This window comes from Saimiri boliviensis, chromosome 2, assembly GCF_048565385.1.
Source record: "Saimiri boliviensis isolate mSaiBol1 chromosome 2, mSaiBol1.pri, whole genome shotgun sequence".
Classification (NCBI taxonomy): domain Eukaryota; kingdom Metazoa; phylum Chordata; class Mammalia; order Primates; family Cebidae; genus Saimiri; species Saimiri boliviensis.
This window is the reverse complement of record NC_133450.1, coordinates 121,747,820-121,762,508: the sequence shown is the minus strand read 5'-3', so window position 1 is coordinate 121,762,508 and position 14,689 is coordinate 121,747,820. Positions and strand designations below refer to the sequence as shown.

Here is a 14,689-nt window from a genome sequence, read left to right as displayed (position 1 = left end):
AGACGGTTTCTTCCTTCTGCAATGTGCTTCTAGCACCCTTCTGTGAGAAAGCAAAATATTGTGCTCACTTTAAAAAGAGAAATACTTAAAGAAATTTCATTGTTCAACACCTAGCACATACTGAAAAGTGCATTCAAACCTGAAAGACAATAAACCGATAATTGAAAAAATGTACAAATTTGTTAAATAGTTTTGTAGAATAATTTGGAAATATCTAATAGTAATGTTGAAGATGGGCTTTTTTTTTTTTTTTTTTTTTACAATTTAGCAATTAGTCTCCAAGTGTACATTCTGGAGAAGCTCTGGCACATATTTATTTCTGCAAGTACTCATTTTAATGTTGTTCATAATAGCAAGAACTAGAAACAATCCAGATGTCTATTCACTAAAAATGACAAATACACAGTGTACTGTATTTCTATAATGGAGATTCTACAGAATTAAAATGAATAAACTAAAACTATGTTTATCACTATTGATAAGTGTTAAAAACAAATTATTGAGTGAAAAAATAGTAATTGTAAAATCATACATGAAGGATGATACTGCTTGTATGAAATTAAATACATATGCTAATGAGTCATTTAATAGTTCTTTTTATTCTTAGTGTAATTGAGATATTACAGATTATTTTGTACAACAGTAAACTAAGTCTAAGAGAGTTACAGTGATTTGTTCCATAACATATTCTTTGTTATTGGTAGAATTGAGAATAAGAACCCATGTCCTTTAAGTTTTAATCAATACCCTTTGTTCCATATTACACATGGAAGGACCCAGTATGCCCATCCATTCCCAAGTCAAAGTATTTCTCACTTAGGCAAAAGAACATACTTTCCCCCACATTTTCTCTGGAGTATCAGGTTCATTTACATAGAATTCACAGATGACACTTTACTCCACATAGTGCCCAAGAGCTGAATGACTCTCTTTTTCTCCTATGGCCTTATGATCCTCACTGTAGCTGTCAGCAAAGTGGGATGTTATTTGCCTTGTTCCAATGAGAATATCTGGTGGAACATATTAATTCCCATTGGAATATGAACCTTGACCATTTAATAGAAAATCCTAAAATCTGCAATTGGTCACTTAGAGAAATTCATGGCACTCTTCCAGTTTGACAAAAGAAAAAGGCACTTATAAATACTACAACATGGAAGAGGTTTATCTCACAGTATAAAGACCAAAGAATTGATATACATCTCTGACATGCATGTTAATGGGTAGGTATACATAACAAATATATACATTAAAAGTAGATTGTGTTCAGATATATATATATATATATATAACTCAATTATTACATTATGCCTTAGAGAAGATCAATAAATAGGAGAATCATGTATTAGAAGTAACAGTCAAGATGAGGGTGTTCTAACCAAAAAAGAAAACTAGGGACCAATATCCTTGATGAACACAGGTGCTAATATCTTTAACAAAATACTAGCTAACCAAATCCAACAGCATATCCAAAAGATAATCCACTATGATCAAGTGGGTTTCATACCAGGGATGCAGGGATGGTTTAAAATTCACAGGTCAATAAATGTGATACACCACGTAAACAGAATTAAAAACAAGAATCCCATGATCATCTCAATAGATGCAGAAAAAGTATTTGACAAAATCCAGCATCCTTTATGATTAAAACTCTCAGCAAACTCAGCATACAAGGGATACACTGTAATGTAATACAAGTGATCTATGACAAACCCACAGCCAACATAATAGTGAATGGGGAAAAGTTGAAAGCATTCCCTGTGAAAACTGGAACAACACGAGGATGCCCACTCTCACTACTCCTCTTCAGCATAGTACTAGATGACTTAGGCAGCACAATCAGACAAGAGAAAGAAATAAAGGCCATCTAAATAGGTAAAGAGGAAGTCAAACTGTCAATGTTTGCTGACAATATGATCATTTACCTTGAAAACCCTAAGGACTCCTCCAGAAAGCTCCTAGAACTGATAAAAGAATTCAGCCAAGTTTCCAGATACATGATTTAGTGTACACAAATCAATAGCTTTTGTATATACCAACAGCAACCAAGCTGAGAATCAAATCAAGAACTCAGCCCATTTTAAAATAGCTGTAATAAAATAAAATATAAAATAAAATAAAATACTTAGTAATAGATCTAACCAAGGAGTCATAAGACTTCTACAAGAAAAAGTACAAAACACTGCTGAAATAAATGATAGATGCCACACACAAATGGAAATACATCCCATGCTCATGGATGGGTAGAGTTAATATCATGAAAATGACCATACTGCCAAAAGCAATCTACAAATTCAATGCAATCCCTATCAAAATACCATAATCATTCCTCACAGAATGAGAAAAAACCATTCTAAAATTCATACGGAACCAAAAAAGAGCCCACATAGCCAAAGCAAGATTAAGCAAAAAGAACAAATCTGGAGGCATCACACTACCTGATTTCAAATTATATTATAAGGCCATAGTCACCAAAACAGCATCATGCTGGTATAGAAATAGGCACATAGACCAATGGAACAGAGGAATAGAGAACCCAGAAATAAACCCAAATACTTATAGCCAACTGATCTTGACAAAGTAAACAAAAACATAAAGTGGTCAAAGAACACCCTTTCACCATTGGTGCTGGGATAATTGGCTAGCCACATGTAGGAGAATGAAACTGGATCCTCATCTGCCACCTTACACAAAAATCAACTCAAGATGGATGAAAGATGTAAACCTAAGACCTGAAACTATAAAAATTCTAGAAGATAACATTGGAAAAACCCTGTTAGACATTGACTTAGGCAAGGAATTCATGACCAATAACTCAAATGCAAATGCAATAAAAAAACAAAGATAAATACCTCAGACCTAATTAAACTAAAGAGCTTTTGCATGGCAAAAGAAACAGTCAGCAGAGTAAACAGACGACCCACAGAGTGGGAGAAAACCTTCACAATCTCCACATCTGACAAAGGACTAATATTCAGAATTTACAACAAACTCAAATCAGTAAGAAGAAAACCAAACAATCCCATCAAAAAGTAGGCCAAGGACATGAGTAGACAATTCTCAAAAGAAGATCTACAAATGGCCAACAAACATATTAAAAAGTGTTCAGCATCACTAATGATCAGGGAATTGCAAATCAAAACCACAATGCCTTACTCTTGCAAGAATGGCAATATTCAAAAAATAAAAAAACCAGTAGATGTTGGTGTGGATGTGGTGAACAGGGAAAACTACTACAGTGCTGGTGGGAATGTAAACTCAGCCATTGTGGAAAACAGTGTGGAGACTCCTTAAAGAACTAGAAGTAGAACTACCATTTGATCTAGGAATCCCACTATTGGATATCTTCCCAAAGGAAAAGAAATCATTATTTGAAAAAAGATTCTTGCACATGCATGTTTATAGGGGCACAATTCACAATAGCAAAATCACGGAACCAACCCGAATGCCAATCAATTAAAGAGTGGATAAAGAAACTATGGCGTATAAATATACAATGGAATACTATGCAGCCATAATAAGGAATTAAATAACAGCATTTGCAGTGACCTGGATGAAACTGGAGACTATTATTCTAAGTGAAGTAACTCAGGAATGGAAAAACAAACACTATGTGTTCTCACTGATATGTGGGAGCTAAGCTATGAGGATGCAAAGGCATAAGAATGATACAATGGATTTTGCGACTTGGGGGGATGAGTGGGAGAGGACAAGGGGTAAAAGACTGCAAATATGGTACAGTATATCCTGCTTGGGTGATGGGTGCACCCAAATCTCAAAAATCACCACTAAATAACTTATGTAACCAAATACCACCTATATCCAGATAACTTATGGAAAAAATAATTAATTAAAAAAAGATGAAGATGTTTATGTGTCCGTGTCTTAGTGTGCTAGGGGTAACTTGTGAGAAATTAGGTAATGAGATGAAGTATACTTGGGGAGACAGTTGGGAAGATTATGAAAAACTCTGACTGTACCTAGGAAAATCCATTATGACATTCTTACCTGTTACTTGGTAACCAAAATATGGTTTACTTCCAATATAACAGATAAACTATTTTCTCTATGCTTCAACCCAAACCAGTTATGTTATTCTTTTTGCATTTGCTGGTTGATTGTTGGCATTGGTTTCAATTACTTAATTATGACATTGTACTACCAATGAGATGAAATATTTTTGCTCCATGTAAAGATGGAGTTTCTGCAGGTGGTTTACAGTTTGCAGAGTTCTAGGCCATTTGGCAGGAAGGATTCTGTGCTCAGGAAAAGCAGGAAAGTAAAACTGTTCAGTGAATGAAAAATACAGGGTGAAATATATTTCCATTAATACTATAACACATTTATGGACAATGCACTTTTGGCACATCTCTTTACCAAATGGTATGAATGATTCATAAAAAGCACAAGAATTCAAGAAGTTTCAATATGGAAGAGAAATAATATATACTCTAAGAGTCTTCATTATGTTTTAAGTTTTGGGGTACATGTGCAGATCATGAAGGATTGTTACATAGTTATACACATACTATAGTAGTTTATGGCATCCATCTCCCATCATCTACCTTAAGTATATCTCCTAATGTTATCCCTCCCTAATCTCCCCACCTGCTGCTGTCCCTCCCCTGGCCCCCCAATCCCCCAACAGGCCCTGGTGTGTGATGCTCCCCTCCCTGTGTCCATGTGTTCTCACTGTTCAACACCCACTTATGAGTGAGAACATGTGGTGCTTGGTTTTCTGTTCTTGTGTCAGTTTGCTGAGAATGATGGTTTCCGGCTTCATCCATGTCCCTGCAAAGGATAAGAACTTATCCCTTTTTATGGCTGCATAATATTCCATGGTGTATATGTGCCACATTTTTCCTGTCCACTCTATCTTTGGTGGGCATTTGGGTTGGTTCCAAGTCTTTGCTATTATAAACAGTGTCACAATAAACATACATGTGCATATATCTTTATAGTAGAATGATTTATAATCCTTTGGGTATATATCCAATAATAGGATTGCTGGGTCAAATGGTATTTCTATTTCTAGATCCCCTTGAGGAATTGCCACACTGTCTTCCACAATGGTTGAACTAATTTACACTCCCACCAACAGCGTAAAAGTGTTCCTATTTCTTCACATCCTGTCCAGCTTCTGTTGTCTTGAGATTTTTTTAATGATCGCCATTCTAACTGGCATGAGATGGTATCTCAATGAGGTTTTGATTTGCATTTCTCTAATAACCAGTAATGATGGGTAGTTTTTCATATGGTTGTTGGCTGAATAAATGTCTTCTTTTGAGAAGTGTCTGTTTGTATCTATTGCCCACTTTTTGATGGGGTTGTTTGTTTTTTTCTTGTAAATTTGTTTTAGTTCTTTGTAGATTCTGGACAGCCCTTTGTCAGATGGGTGAGTTGCAAAAATTTTCTCCCATTCTGTTGGTTGCTGGTTCACTCTAATGATAGCTTCTTTTGTTGTGCAGAAGCTCTTAAGTTTAATTAGATCCCATTTGTCTATTTTGGCTTTTGTTGCTATTGCTTTTGGTGTTTTAGTCATGAAGTCCTTGCCTATGCCTATGTCCTGAATGATATTGCCTAGGTTTTCTTCTAGAAGTTTTATAGTGTTAGATCTCATGTTTAAATCTCTAATCCATCTGGAGTTAATTTTTGTGTAAGTTGTAAGGAAGGGGTCCAGTTTCAGCTTTCTGCATATGGCTGGCCAGTTTTCCTAACAGCATTTATTAAATAGGAAATCCTTTCCCCTTTGCTTATTTTTGTTGGGTGTGTCAAAGATCAGATGGTTGTAGATGTGTGGCATTACTTCTGAGGACTCTGTTCTGTTCCATTGGTCTACATCGCTGTTTTGGTACCAGTACCATGCTGTTTTGATGACTGTATTTGTATTTAATATGCATGACAAGCTAACATGAAACTATTAAGAATTCACTATACCTTGGGAGAAGATAGAATGCATATGCAAGCAAAGTGCTACAGAAACATTTGGAAATAGAAATTTTGACTTACACCTCTAGGAAGGCTTTTAGAGGTGGTAGCATCTGTCCTGGAATAGGTATCTGTGAAGGACATGAAAAAATGAATAAGGAATCGTTTACCAGCTTAGTAAATGTTGACTAGTCTGTTTTTTGCTAGAGAGCAGTGTATGGTAAAGATAAAAGCAGTTTATATATTTTTGGCTCTCATGCTAAGGATGTTAGATTTATTTATATGCTTAAGGAATAATGAAATGTTTCAAGTGGAAGAGTGAGGACCAGGAGAAAGGAAGGTTTTCCCTTAAAGTTAATTGAGAAAAGTTTGAAGAAAAAGAGCTTAGTTGAGTTGGGAAATTGTGAGAACTGAGGTTTGAGATGGTTACGAATAGTCACATTCAAAAACTGTCAGAAACAGACTGGAATCCTGGAATGTGGGGAGTGGGAACAGTACTGCAAAATTGGAGGTCATAATACAGAGGTGATCATTGATGCCAGAGAGATGAATGAAATGCCCAAGAAAGGGAGATAACATGGAGGAGAGAGAAAGAAAGATTAATAAGGACATAAAGAGAGAAAGAAGGTTCAAGAAATGCAGGGGGAAAAGGGGAAAAATTTAAATGCCAGAGGCTAGAACCTCTTGGAATCTAATTTTAAGGGGCAGTAGCATGGATAAAGGAAGCTAATATTAAAAATTCTGAAAGACAAAGCAGGAGGTGTTCTGTTTGAGAGTTAGCTATCATTACCAGGTCTTTGGGTACTTTTGATAAAGTAGTTTTCCTGACTGTGGCAGCAAAAGGCATAGTGAAGCATCTTAAAATTCTGAATAGTAGAAAAGATTTGGAGGGAAACCTGTAAACATTTTTAGAAGAAATTTCTTTTTTAAAAAACAAAAAAATTAAGAGAAAAAACGATTAAAGACAATAGAAGAGTTTAGGAGTTTCTTATTTTTTTGATGAGTGACTCTGAGCAGTTGTCAGTAGATGAACAGATTAAATGAAAAGTTAAATGAAACAGGGAGAGGCTAAAAATGCAAGCCAAAGACAGCTTAACACAGTTGTTCTCAACTGGGTGTCATTTTTCACCTCCTCAACTGGACATTTTGTAGTGTTTGGAGACATTTTTGGTTGTCATAATTGGGAGGAAAGCGTAGCTGGCACCTAATGGGTAATGCCAGAGATGCTCCTGAGCACTCTGCAGTCACATGACAGTCCTTCTCAACAAAGTAATTCAACCCCAAATGTCAATAGTGCCAAAGTTGGGAAACTCTGGTTCAACTAAAGAACCAATACCTCGTAGTAGGTGAAAAGATTAGAATCAAGAGCATATATTAAGGAATTCTCAGTTGTAGCATAGTGTCAATGGCATGGGTTTTATATTTAGATCTGAAATAGTATGTTGCAGTATGTCAAGAGCTGGCCCTGGAGTCAAATACCAGGGTTCAAATTTTAGTTTAATGACTCTACAGCTATGGAACTTAGGGAAACTGCTTACCATCTCTGTATTTCTGACTTACTATTATAAGATAGAATTAGCAAATGCATTTACCATGTAGTGTTATGGGAAGATTCAATATTGAGAACTTAAAACAATATTCAATATTGAGAACTATATATTGAGAACTTAAAACAGTGCCTGACACTTTGGTACTTAGTATATGTTAAATATTATTTTAATGATCTGATTTCAAATCCCCACTAAGATGTTCTGACCCTTACTAGCTGTCTGACCACAGACTACTAAATATATCTAATCTTCGTTTTTCTCTTCTGCAGTTTAATAATCACTTTTCCAAAGATCTAGAAAACTTACTATATAAAATATAGTTGAAAAGGGCTGTTGATGTATTTTGGGAAAGAAATAAATTTTTTTAGGGAATAAATGAGAGCCTTTTAAAATATTTGAAGACACATAATATCAAAGCGCTAATAGATTTACTCTTTAAGTTACAGATGGTAGAACCAGTGGAGCATAGAATAAATTGTCTTTTGAAGTAGTGGGCATAAGATATGATTGGAGGAAGCACCCTGAGGCGAGGTGATCATTTTTAAGATTGTGTGATTATTTTATTAACAGAAAGGAGTTGAATACTTCCTTTGCTGACTGATACTCTGTTAAAATCAAGTGGTCTTTTGCTTTCCTATGTATCCACTATTGGCAAAAACAACAACAACAACAACAACAACATTTTTTTCTTTTCCATTCCTGGACCATTATTTTGTAAAACATAATTACTCCCACCGGAAGGTGACTTCAGATCTATAAAGGGTGATTTCCTGCTTCACCAATGAAATGAGTTTTCTATAATGAGGTTATAAGGCTTTATATCATATTGCCTTAAGATACTGTAATTGCTCAGTTGAGTGCAAGAGGATCAGAGCCCTCACTACCTGAGGACATGACCTGAGAGACTTGCTTCCACATGGCATAGTGTAGGGAACCAAATTAAAACGGATCAAGTCAAGACTATATTACAAATATTTTCAGCATGAAGAGTTCTAGCAGAAAGTGGAAAGAGAAACTAGAGGACACCAAACTGGAAAAAATAAGGAGGAGGTGAAAGACTTAGAGCCCTTTTAAAAAGTGTAAGTATTTTATATTCATTGTGAACATATTGTTGGACTACAGAAAAATGATCTCTTACAGATGCAAAATCAGCAACTAGAAGATAGCAAAGTGGGAGTTATTGTTGTCTCAGTCAAACTGACAACTCCCTCTGGAAGAAGAACGTTCCTGTTCTTCACTTCTCTGTCTGTATGATTCTTCCTCTGCAGTGGTTTTGGGCAACCCTGGTAAGAAGAGGATCAGAATCTGATAAACAGAGGAACAAATGTTACAACCATTATCTGTTCATTCTCTGATGCTTTTATGCTTTGTGTTCAGTGACTAGCCATTAACAAATATTTATTGACTCTCTAAATTTGTCTCAGATGAAGAAATGTTTAATTACAGACTAGAGTAATGGTCAATAGGATATCTTTTATTGATTGCTTCTAGGCTTATAGGGAAACTAATATTATACCTTAAAATAAAGACAAGAAAAGTTATTCATGCTTATGATTTCAGAGTTCTGTTGACACATTTTATAGATATATATTAATGTAAAACCAACCCTTTCATATCTAACTTGGTTTTACACCAAGAATAGGGAATTTTTTTATGGTATTATTTCGGGATCTGAAAACACTCCTATCTCTGACGTACAGTGGCAATGACAAAATTAGTGATTCAGTAATGGAGAAGCTTCCGGGTGTTCTGTGGACCCCCAGGGAATTCTGGGTGACTTTTATAAACTCTACGTGTTTCCATAACTGCCTCTGCATTTAGAATTTTAGAGATGAAACTAGCTTTAGAGACAACCCAGTTCTGTCTTTTAAGCTCAGTCACACAGCTAGAAAGTAGCAAATGTTATTTGTCTATACTTGTGGGTACCTCCCTTAATTATTAAGAAGAAAACAAGATATAACGTTGAACCTGATCTGTTCTACTTGCATTAAAAAAAAATCATAGTCTGGAGAGGAATTTCTAATGGTTTCCTATATTTTAAAAAATTAAGACTAAAAACCTAATCACTTATTAGATATCAAAAAGATATGATTTGTGGGAAATTTGGATATTTTAATAATATATATTTTTTGAAGATAAGATGATTTTTGAAAAAGGAATAATACCACTAACATTGTTTAACATTGCTGTTAATCATGTTTTATTCTCTTTCTTCTTCCTTCTCCTTTTCCCTCTCTTTTCTTCCTCCTCCTGTCCTCCTCTTCTCCCTCTTTCTCCCCCTTTGTTTTCTTGAGCACTGTCTTTCATCTCTATATCAATCCCCACTCCCATGTACATGCCTATTATGTTCCACTCTGAAATGTAACAACGGACATCGCTATTTCACATGTTAGAAAAGGAGTTGAGAAAAGTCAAGGAACTGTTCATTTCATGACAAATTTTAGGAGCTGAGATTGAATCCAAGTCTGTCCCAGTTTAGAGCCCCACCACTCTGTTCTATCACTCATAAGATTTAGCTTTGTTTGTCCAAAAGCATCTCCCCGTCTACTGTAGAAGTCATAACTACAAGCAGACAACTTCCTAGTACTGTAAACTCAGGTATTTACTTCGTCTAAGCTTCTCTGTGCCTCAGTTCCCTCAATTATAAAATGTATATTTGAATGGTAGCTACCTTGTAGAGTTATTTTGAGCATTAAATGAGTACAAATGCATGCCATATGCTTAGGATACTGCTTAGAACATAGAAAATGCTATAAACATTATTAATATTACTATTTTGAAGGACATTTTCTAATATTTGCTATAATAGATGTATGTGCAAAATACTGTGTGATTCATTTAAGTGGCAAATCTCATCATGAATGACACTTCAATTATGGAGTATTTTTTAACTGTAATTATAATCATTCATTATTATTATTGTATAATGAACTGGTATATAGTCTTTTTTTTTTTTTTTTTTTTTTTTTGAGACAGAGTTTCGCTCTTGTTACCCAGGCTGGAGTGCAATAGCACGATCTTGGCTCACTGCAACCTCTGCTTCCTGGCTTCAGGCAATTCTCCTGCCTCAGCCTCCTGAGTAGCTGGAATTACAGGCACATGCCACTGTGCCCAGCTAATTTTTTTGTGTTTTTTTAGTAGAGACAGGGTTTCACCATGTTGACCAGGATGGTCTCGATCTCTTGACCTCGTGATCCACCCTACTCGGCCTCCCAAAGTGCTGGGATTACAGGCTTGAGCCACCACGCCCGGCTTGGTATATATTCTTTACCAGTAGCAGTAGAATCTAAATTTATTTGCAAGCTTTGTGTCAAGGATAATTTTTTGCTTAATAACTTATGAAAATGAATATTTTATTCTATTAAATATCCATATTTAATAGGCTTTCCACAATGAATTGAATGCTATAAGCAATCCCTCATGGTGTCAAACGTTATTGTTTTTAAATTCATAACTGTAGTTCTGTAGGAATTTTTTTTACTCTTAGGAATGGGAATATCTTTCTTTTTCAATATTTCTTTGCTTCCTCACTTCCCCTGCTCATGTATACACATGATCAGATGTGCCGGCATTGTTCCAAATCTTCCACATGGAAATGAGATCCCATAATGGAAATTTGTAGTTAGGTCAGTTTATGTGTCATTAATCTGTTTACATTCTTGAGTAACTTAGGTTTCTACATTCTTCTTAAAACTATGTATCATAATAAAATGCAAACATGGAAGCTCCTTAAAGTGTAGGATATAGTGCTTCAACATCCAGGTTAAAATTACATAATGAAAGCTTGAAAACAGTTGAAACACTTTTTAAATTGGTTTATGGTTACCTATACAATTTTAACTTTTAAAATATAAAACATTTATTATTTTGGTCGTATCTAAATAACCTAGTTTGACCAAACCACTGAAGAATATGGAGGTGTGTAGAGCTTCAGTTAGTATAAGAACAAATAAATATCTGTTGTGTACTGTTGGATACACAGAGCTAAGGCAAACATGTTTTCTGAACCACTTTAGGAAGGTTGTGTATGATTTTCTCTGTGACCAAGTGGCCATGTGTGTTAAGTAAAATGCCAAAAAACATTTAAGCGGCCATTTACATATTAGTTCACATTTCTTTTCTGAGAATTTCTTATGCATTTGAAATGAACCATGTGAGATACTTCCTAAAGGACTCAAAAATTGTTAGCAATTTTGACAAATTCAAGTTTGTCAAGCATGTATAGAAAGAGATAAAAGTCAGAAGAAAGAGAATGAAAACACATTGTTGGTTATTGTTTCATTTATAGTAGATTGGTTTTTATGTGACAGAGGGTAAATTTTGATTAACTGTTTGTTAAACGGTTGAAAGGAAGTGTCCTTGACCTTCAGAGAAACTTTCAGAGTGTAACTATTGGCTCTTCATTCTCTATTATGACAAATTGCATTTATTTTTTTGTTTGTTTGTTTTTTGAGATGGGGTTTTGTTCTTTTTGCCCAGACTGTAGTGCAGTGGTGTGATCTTGGCTAACCGCAACCTCCGCCTCCTGGCTTCAAGTGATTCTCCTGCCTCAGCCTCCCTAGTAGCTGGGATTACGGGCACACACCACCAAGCCCAGCAGATTTCTTATATTTTTAGTAGAGATGGGTTTCACCATGGTGACCAGGCTGGTCTCAAACTCCTGACCTCAGGTGATCCACCTTCCTGGGCCTCCCAAAGTGTTAGGATTAGAGGCATGAGCACCTGTGTCCTGCCACTTCTGTTGTTTCCTAAAATACTTCCAAGAACATTATGATTTTCAATTCCATTTAATCTTGTGTTTAATGCCAATTGCATTCATGATTTACTCCTGATCTACCATTTGTAATTTAATTTTTACAGTTTCTTAGCATGCCCTCTCCTACAGCCAGGCCATTCAACTCACAGGTTCCTGAATAAAATACATCTTTGTACTTTTACCTTTGTATCTTTGTTCCTGTTACTTTGTTTTGCCTGAAATCATAGACGTTTGCTTCATTTTTGGCTAGCAAATTTAAAACTTTTAAGAAGTTTTAGCTCGAATAAAAGTTATTCGAGCTAAAACTTATTTTACCACATTGGCATAATCTCTTTAATTTTATTAATATTTATGCTCTTAATGTATTGTCACTTATACTTTCCTGTTTCTGATTTTGTATTTCAATTTTTTTTATGAGTATTTTTTTTTCTAATTATGCCAGGGATTCCTATATAATCCTCTTTTTCACACCCTTTCAACTTTCATAGCAGTCATGGGTGTTAAATATTAGTCAATTAGTATTTACAGGCATAAATAGATATAACTTAATCAAAGGAGTATTTTTTTTGTTTATAATTGACTACATTTCTTTTGTTTATAAACTAGAGGTATTGTAATCCCAATCATTGTGATATTTTACTAATTTCTTTTTTTTTAGATAACTGCATATTGGATACATGGCTCACACAAACGAATCGGTGGTGTCTGAGTTCGTACTTTTGGGACTCTCTAATTCCTGGGAACTTCAACTTTTCTTTTTTGCCATCTTTTCTATAGTCTATGTGACATCAGTGCTCGGCAATGTCCTACTTATTGTCATCATTTCTGTTGACTCCCGTTTGAATTCTCCTATGTACTTCTTGCTCAGTAATCTTTCTTTCATTGATATCTGCCAGTCTAACTTTGCCACCCCCAAGATGCTCGTAGACTTTTTTGTTGAGCACAAGACTATCTCCTTTGAGGGTTGTATGACCCAGATATTCCTTCTTCACAGTTTTGTTGGGAGTGAGATGATGTTGCTTGTAGCTATGGCATATGACAGATTTATAGCCATATGTAAGCCGCTGCACTACAGTACAATTATGAACCAGAGGCTATGTGTAATTTTTGTGTCTATTTCCTGGGCGGTGGGCATTCTTCATTCTGTGAGCCACTTGGCTTTTACAGTGGACCTGCCATTCTGTGGTCCCAATGAGGTAGATAGCTTCTTTTGTGACCTTCCCTTGGTGATAGAGCTGGCTTGCATGGATACATATGAAATGGAAATTATGACCCTAACAAACAGTGGCCTGATCTCATTGAGCTGTTTTCTGGCTTTAGTTATTTCCTACACCATCATTTTGATCAGTGTCTGGCGCAGATCTTCCAGTGGGTCATCCAAGGCTCTTTCTACACTGACTGCCCACATCACAGTGGTGATTCTTTTCTTCGGGCCTTGCATTTATTTCTATATATGGCCTTTTAGCAGACTTTCTGTGGACAAATTTCTTTCTCTCTTTTACACTGTTTGTACTCCCTTGTTGAACCCCATCATCTACTCTCTGAGGAATGAAGATGTGAAATCAGCCATGTGGAGGCTGAGAAACCATCATGTGAACTCCTGGAAAAGCTAGGGTTCACTATGAAGGAGCATAAATTCTGAGTTAGAATGAAGACCCTCCAGTGTATCACAGTGTCATGCCGACCATATTTGCCAGAGACATGGTTTATTGAGTTACAGAATTGGCTTCTTGTTTTAAATGCAAGGAAATTTCATCAAATCAGTCTCTGGTTCTATTTAAATATAATGTTAACTATTTTTGCATTGTCTATAATTCTAAAATACAAATTGTCTTGAAAACATTTAGTAATATTTTTTAAAGATTTTATAAAGAATTTAGAGAGTCCAATATGCATAAAATGTTATTCATGTTACTAAGCTTGTGATTCTCTTCAATTCAATACATGATATGTTTAGACCTGGCAATCAAAATGTACAGGCATATTGAATTTCTGATATCTTTACCCAATTTATTTATAACCTTGCAACATACATTGACATAGTTCAAAAAGTATTTTATTTTACAATATGGAATTCACCTTATCATTATACATTTTTAGCTATTCTTTATCTTATGTATTATTTTAAGAATTTGTAATTTGGTGGTTATATATTTGTATATTTATAGTTTTCTGTATTTACTACTTTGTTCCTGTATTTTTTTTCTGTTTTCCTTTAGATTATTTGACATAAATTTTTGCTTTTTACAAAATTTTGTAGATATTTGGTGTCATCAACAGCAACATGTACATATACATACATATATGTATCAATATATATACACTTTTCACACGCCTTATTTTTATAATAAATTGGCTATAATGAATTTCACATTATTCACAGAAAATCTCAAATATCTTTGAAACCGTTTGCAAATATGGCAGATGTTGAATATTTAAGTTCAAAGAAAAAGTT

At 35.0% G+C, this 14,689-nt stretch overlaps 1 protein-coding gene across 1 annotated transcript; it reads left to right on the top strand.

The window, feature by feature from the left end:
- Window positions 1–8,344: 8,344 nt before the first annotated feature.
- OR4K1 (olfactory receptor family 4 subfamily K member 1) lies at window positions 8,345–14,003 on the top strand. The gene is made up of 2 exons (XM_003935778.3): window positions 8,345–8,557; window positions 12,893–14,003. Exon 2 carries the CDS (start codon window positions 12,912–12,914, stop codon window positions 13,845–13,847), a length of 936 nt encoding a protein of 311 aa, XP_003935827.1. The 5' UTR covers window positions 8,345–8,557; window positions 12,893–12,911; the 3' UTR covers window positions 13,848–14,003.
- Window positions 14,004–14,689: the final 686 nt, after the last annotated feature.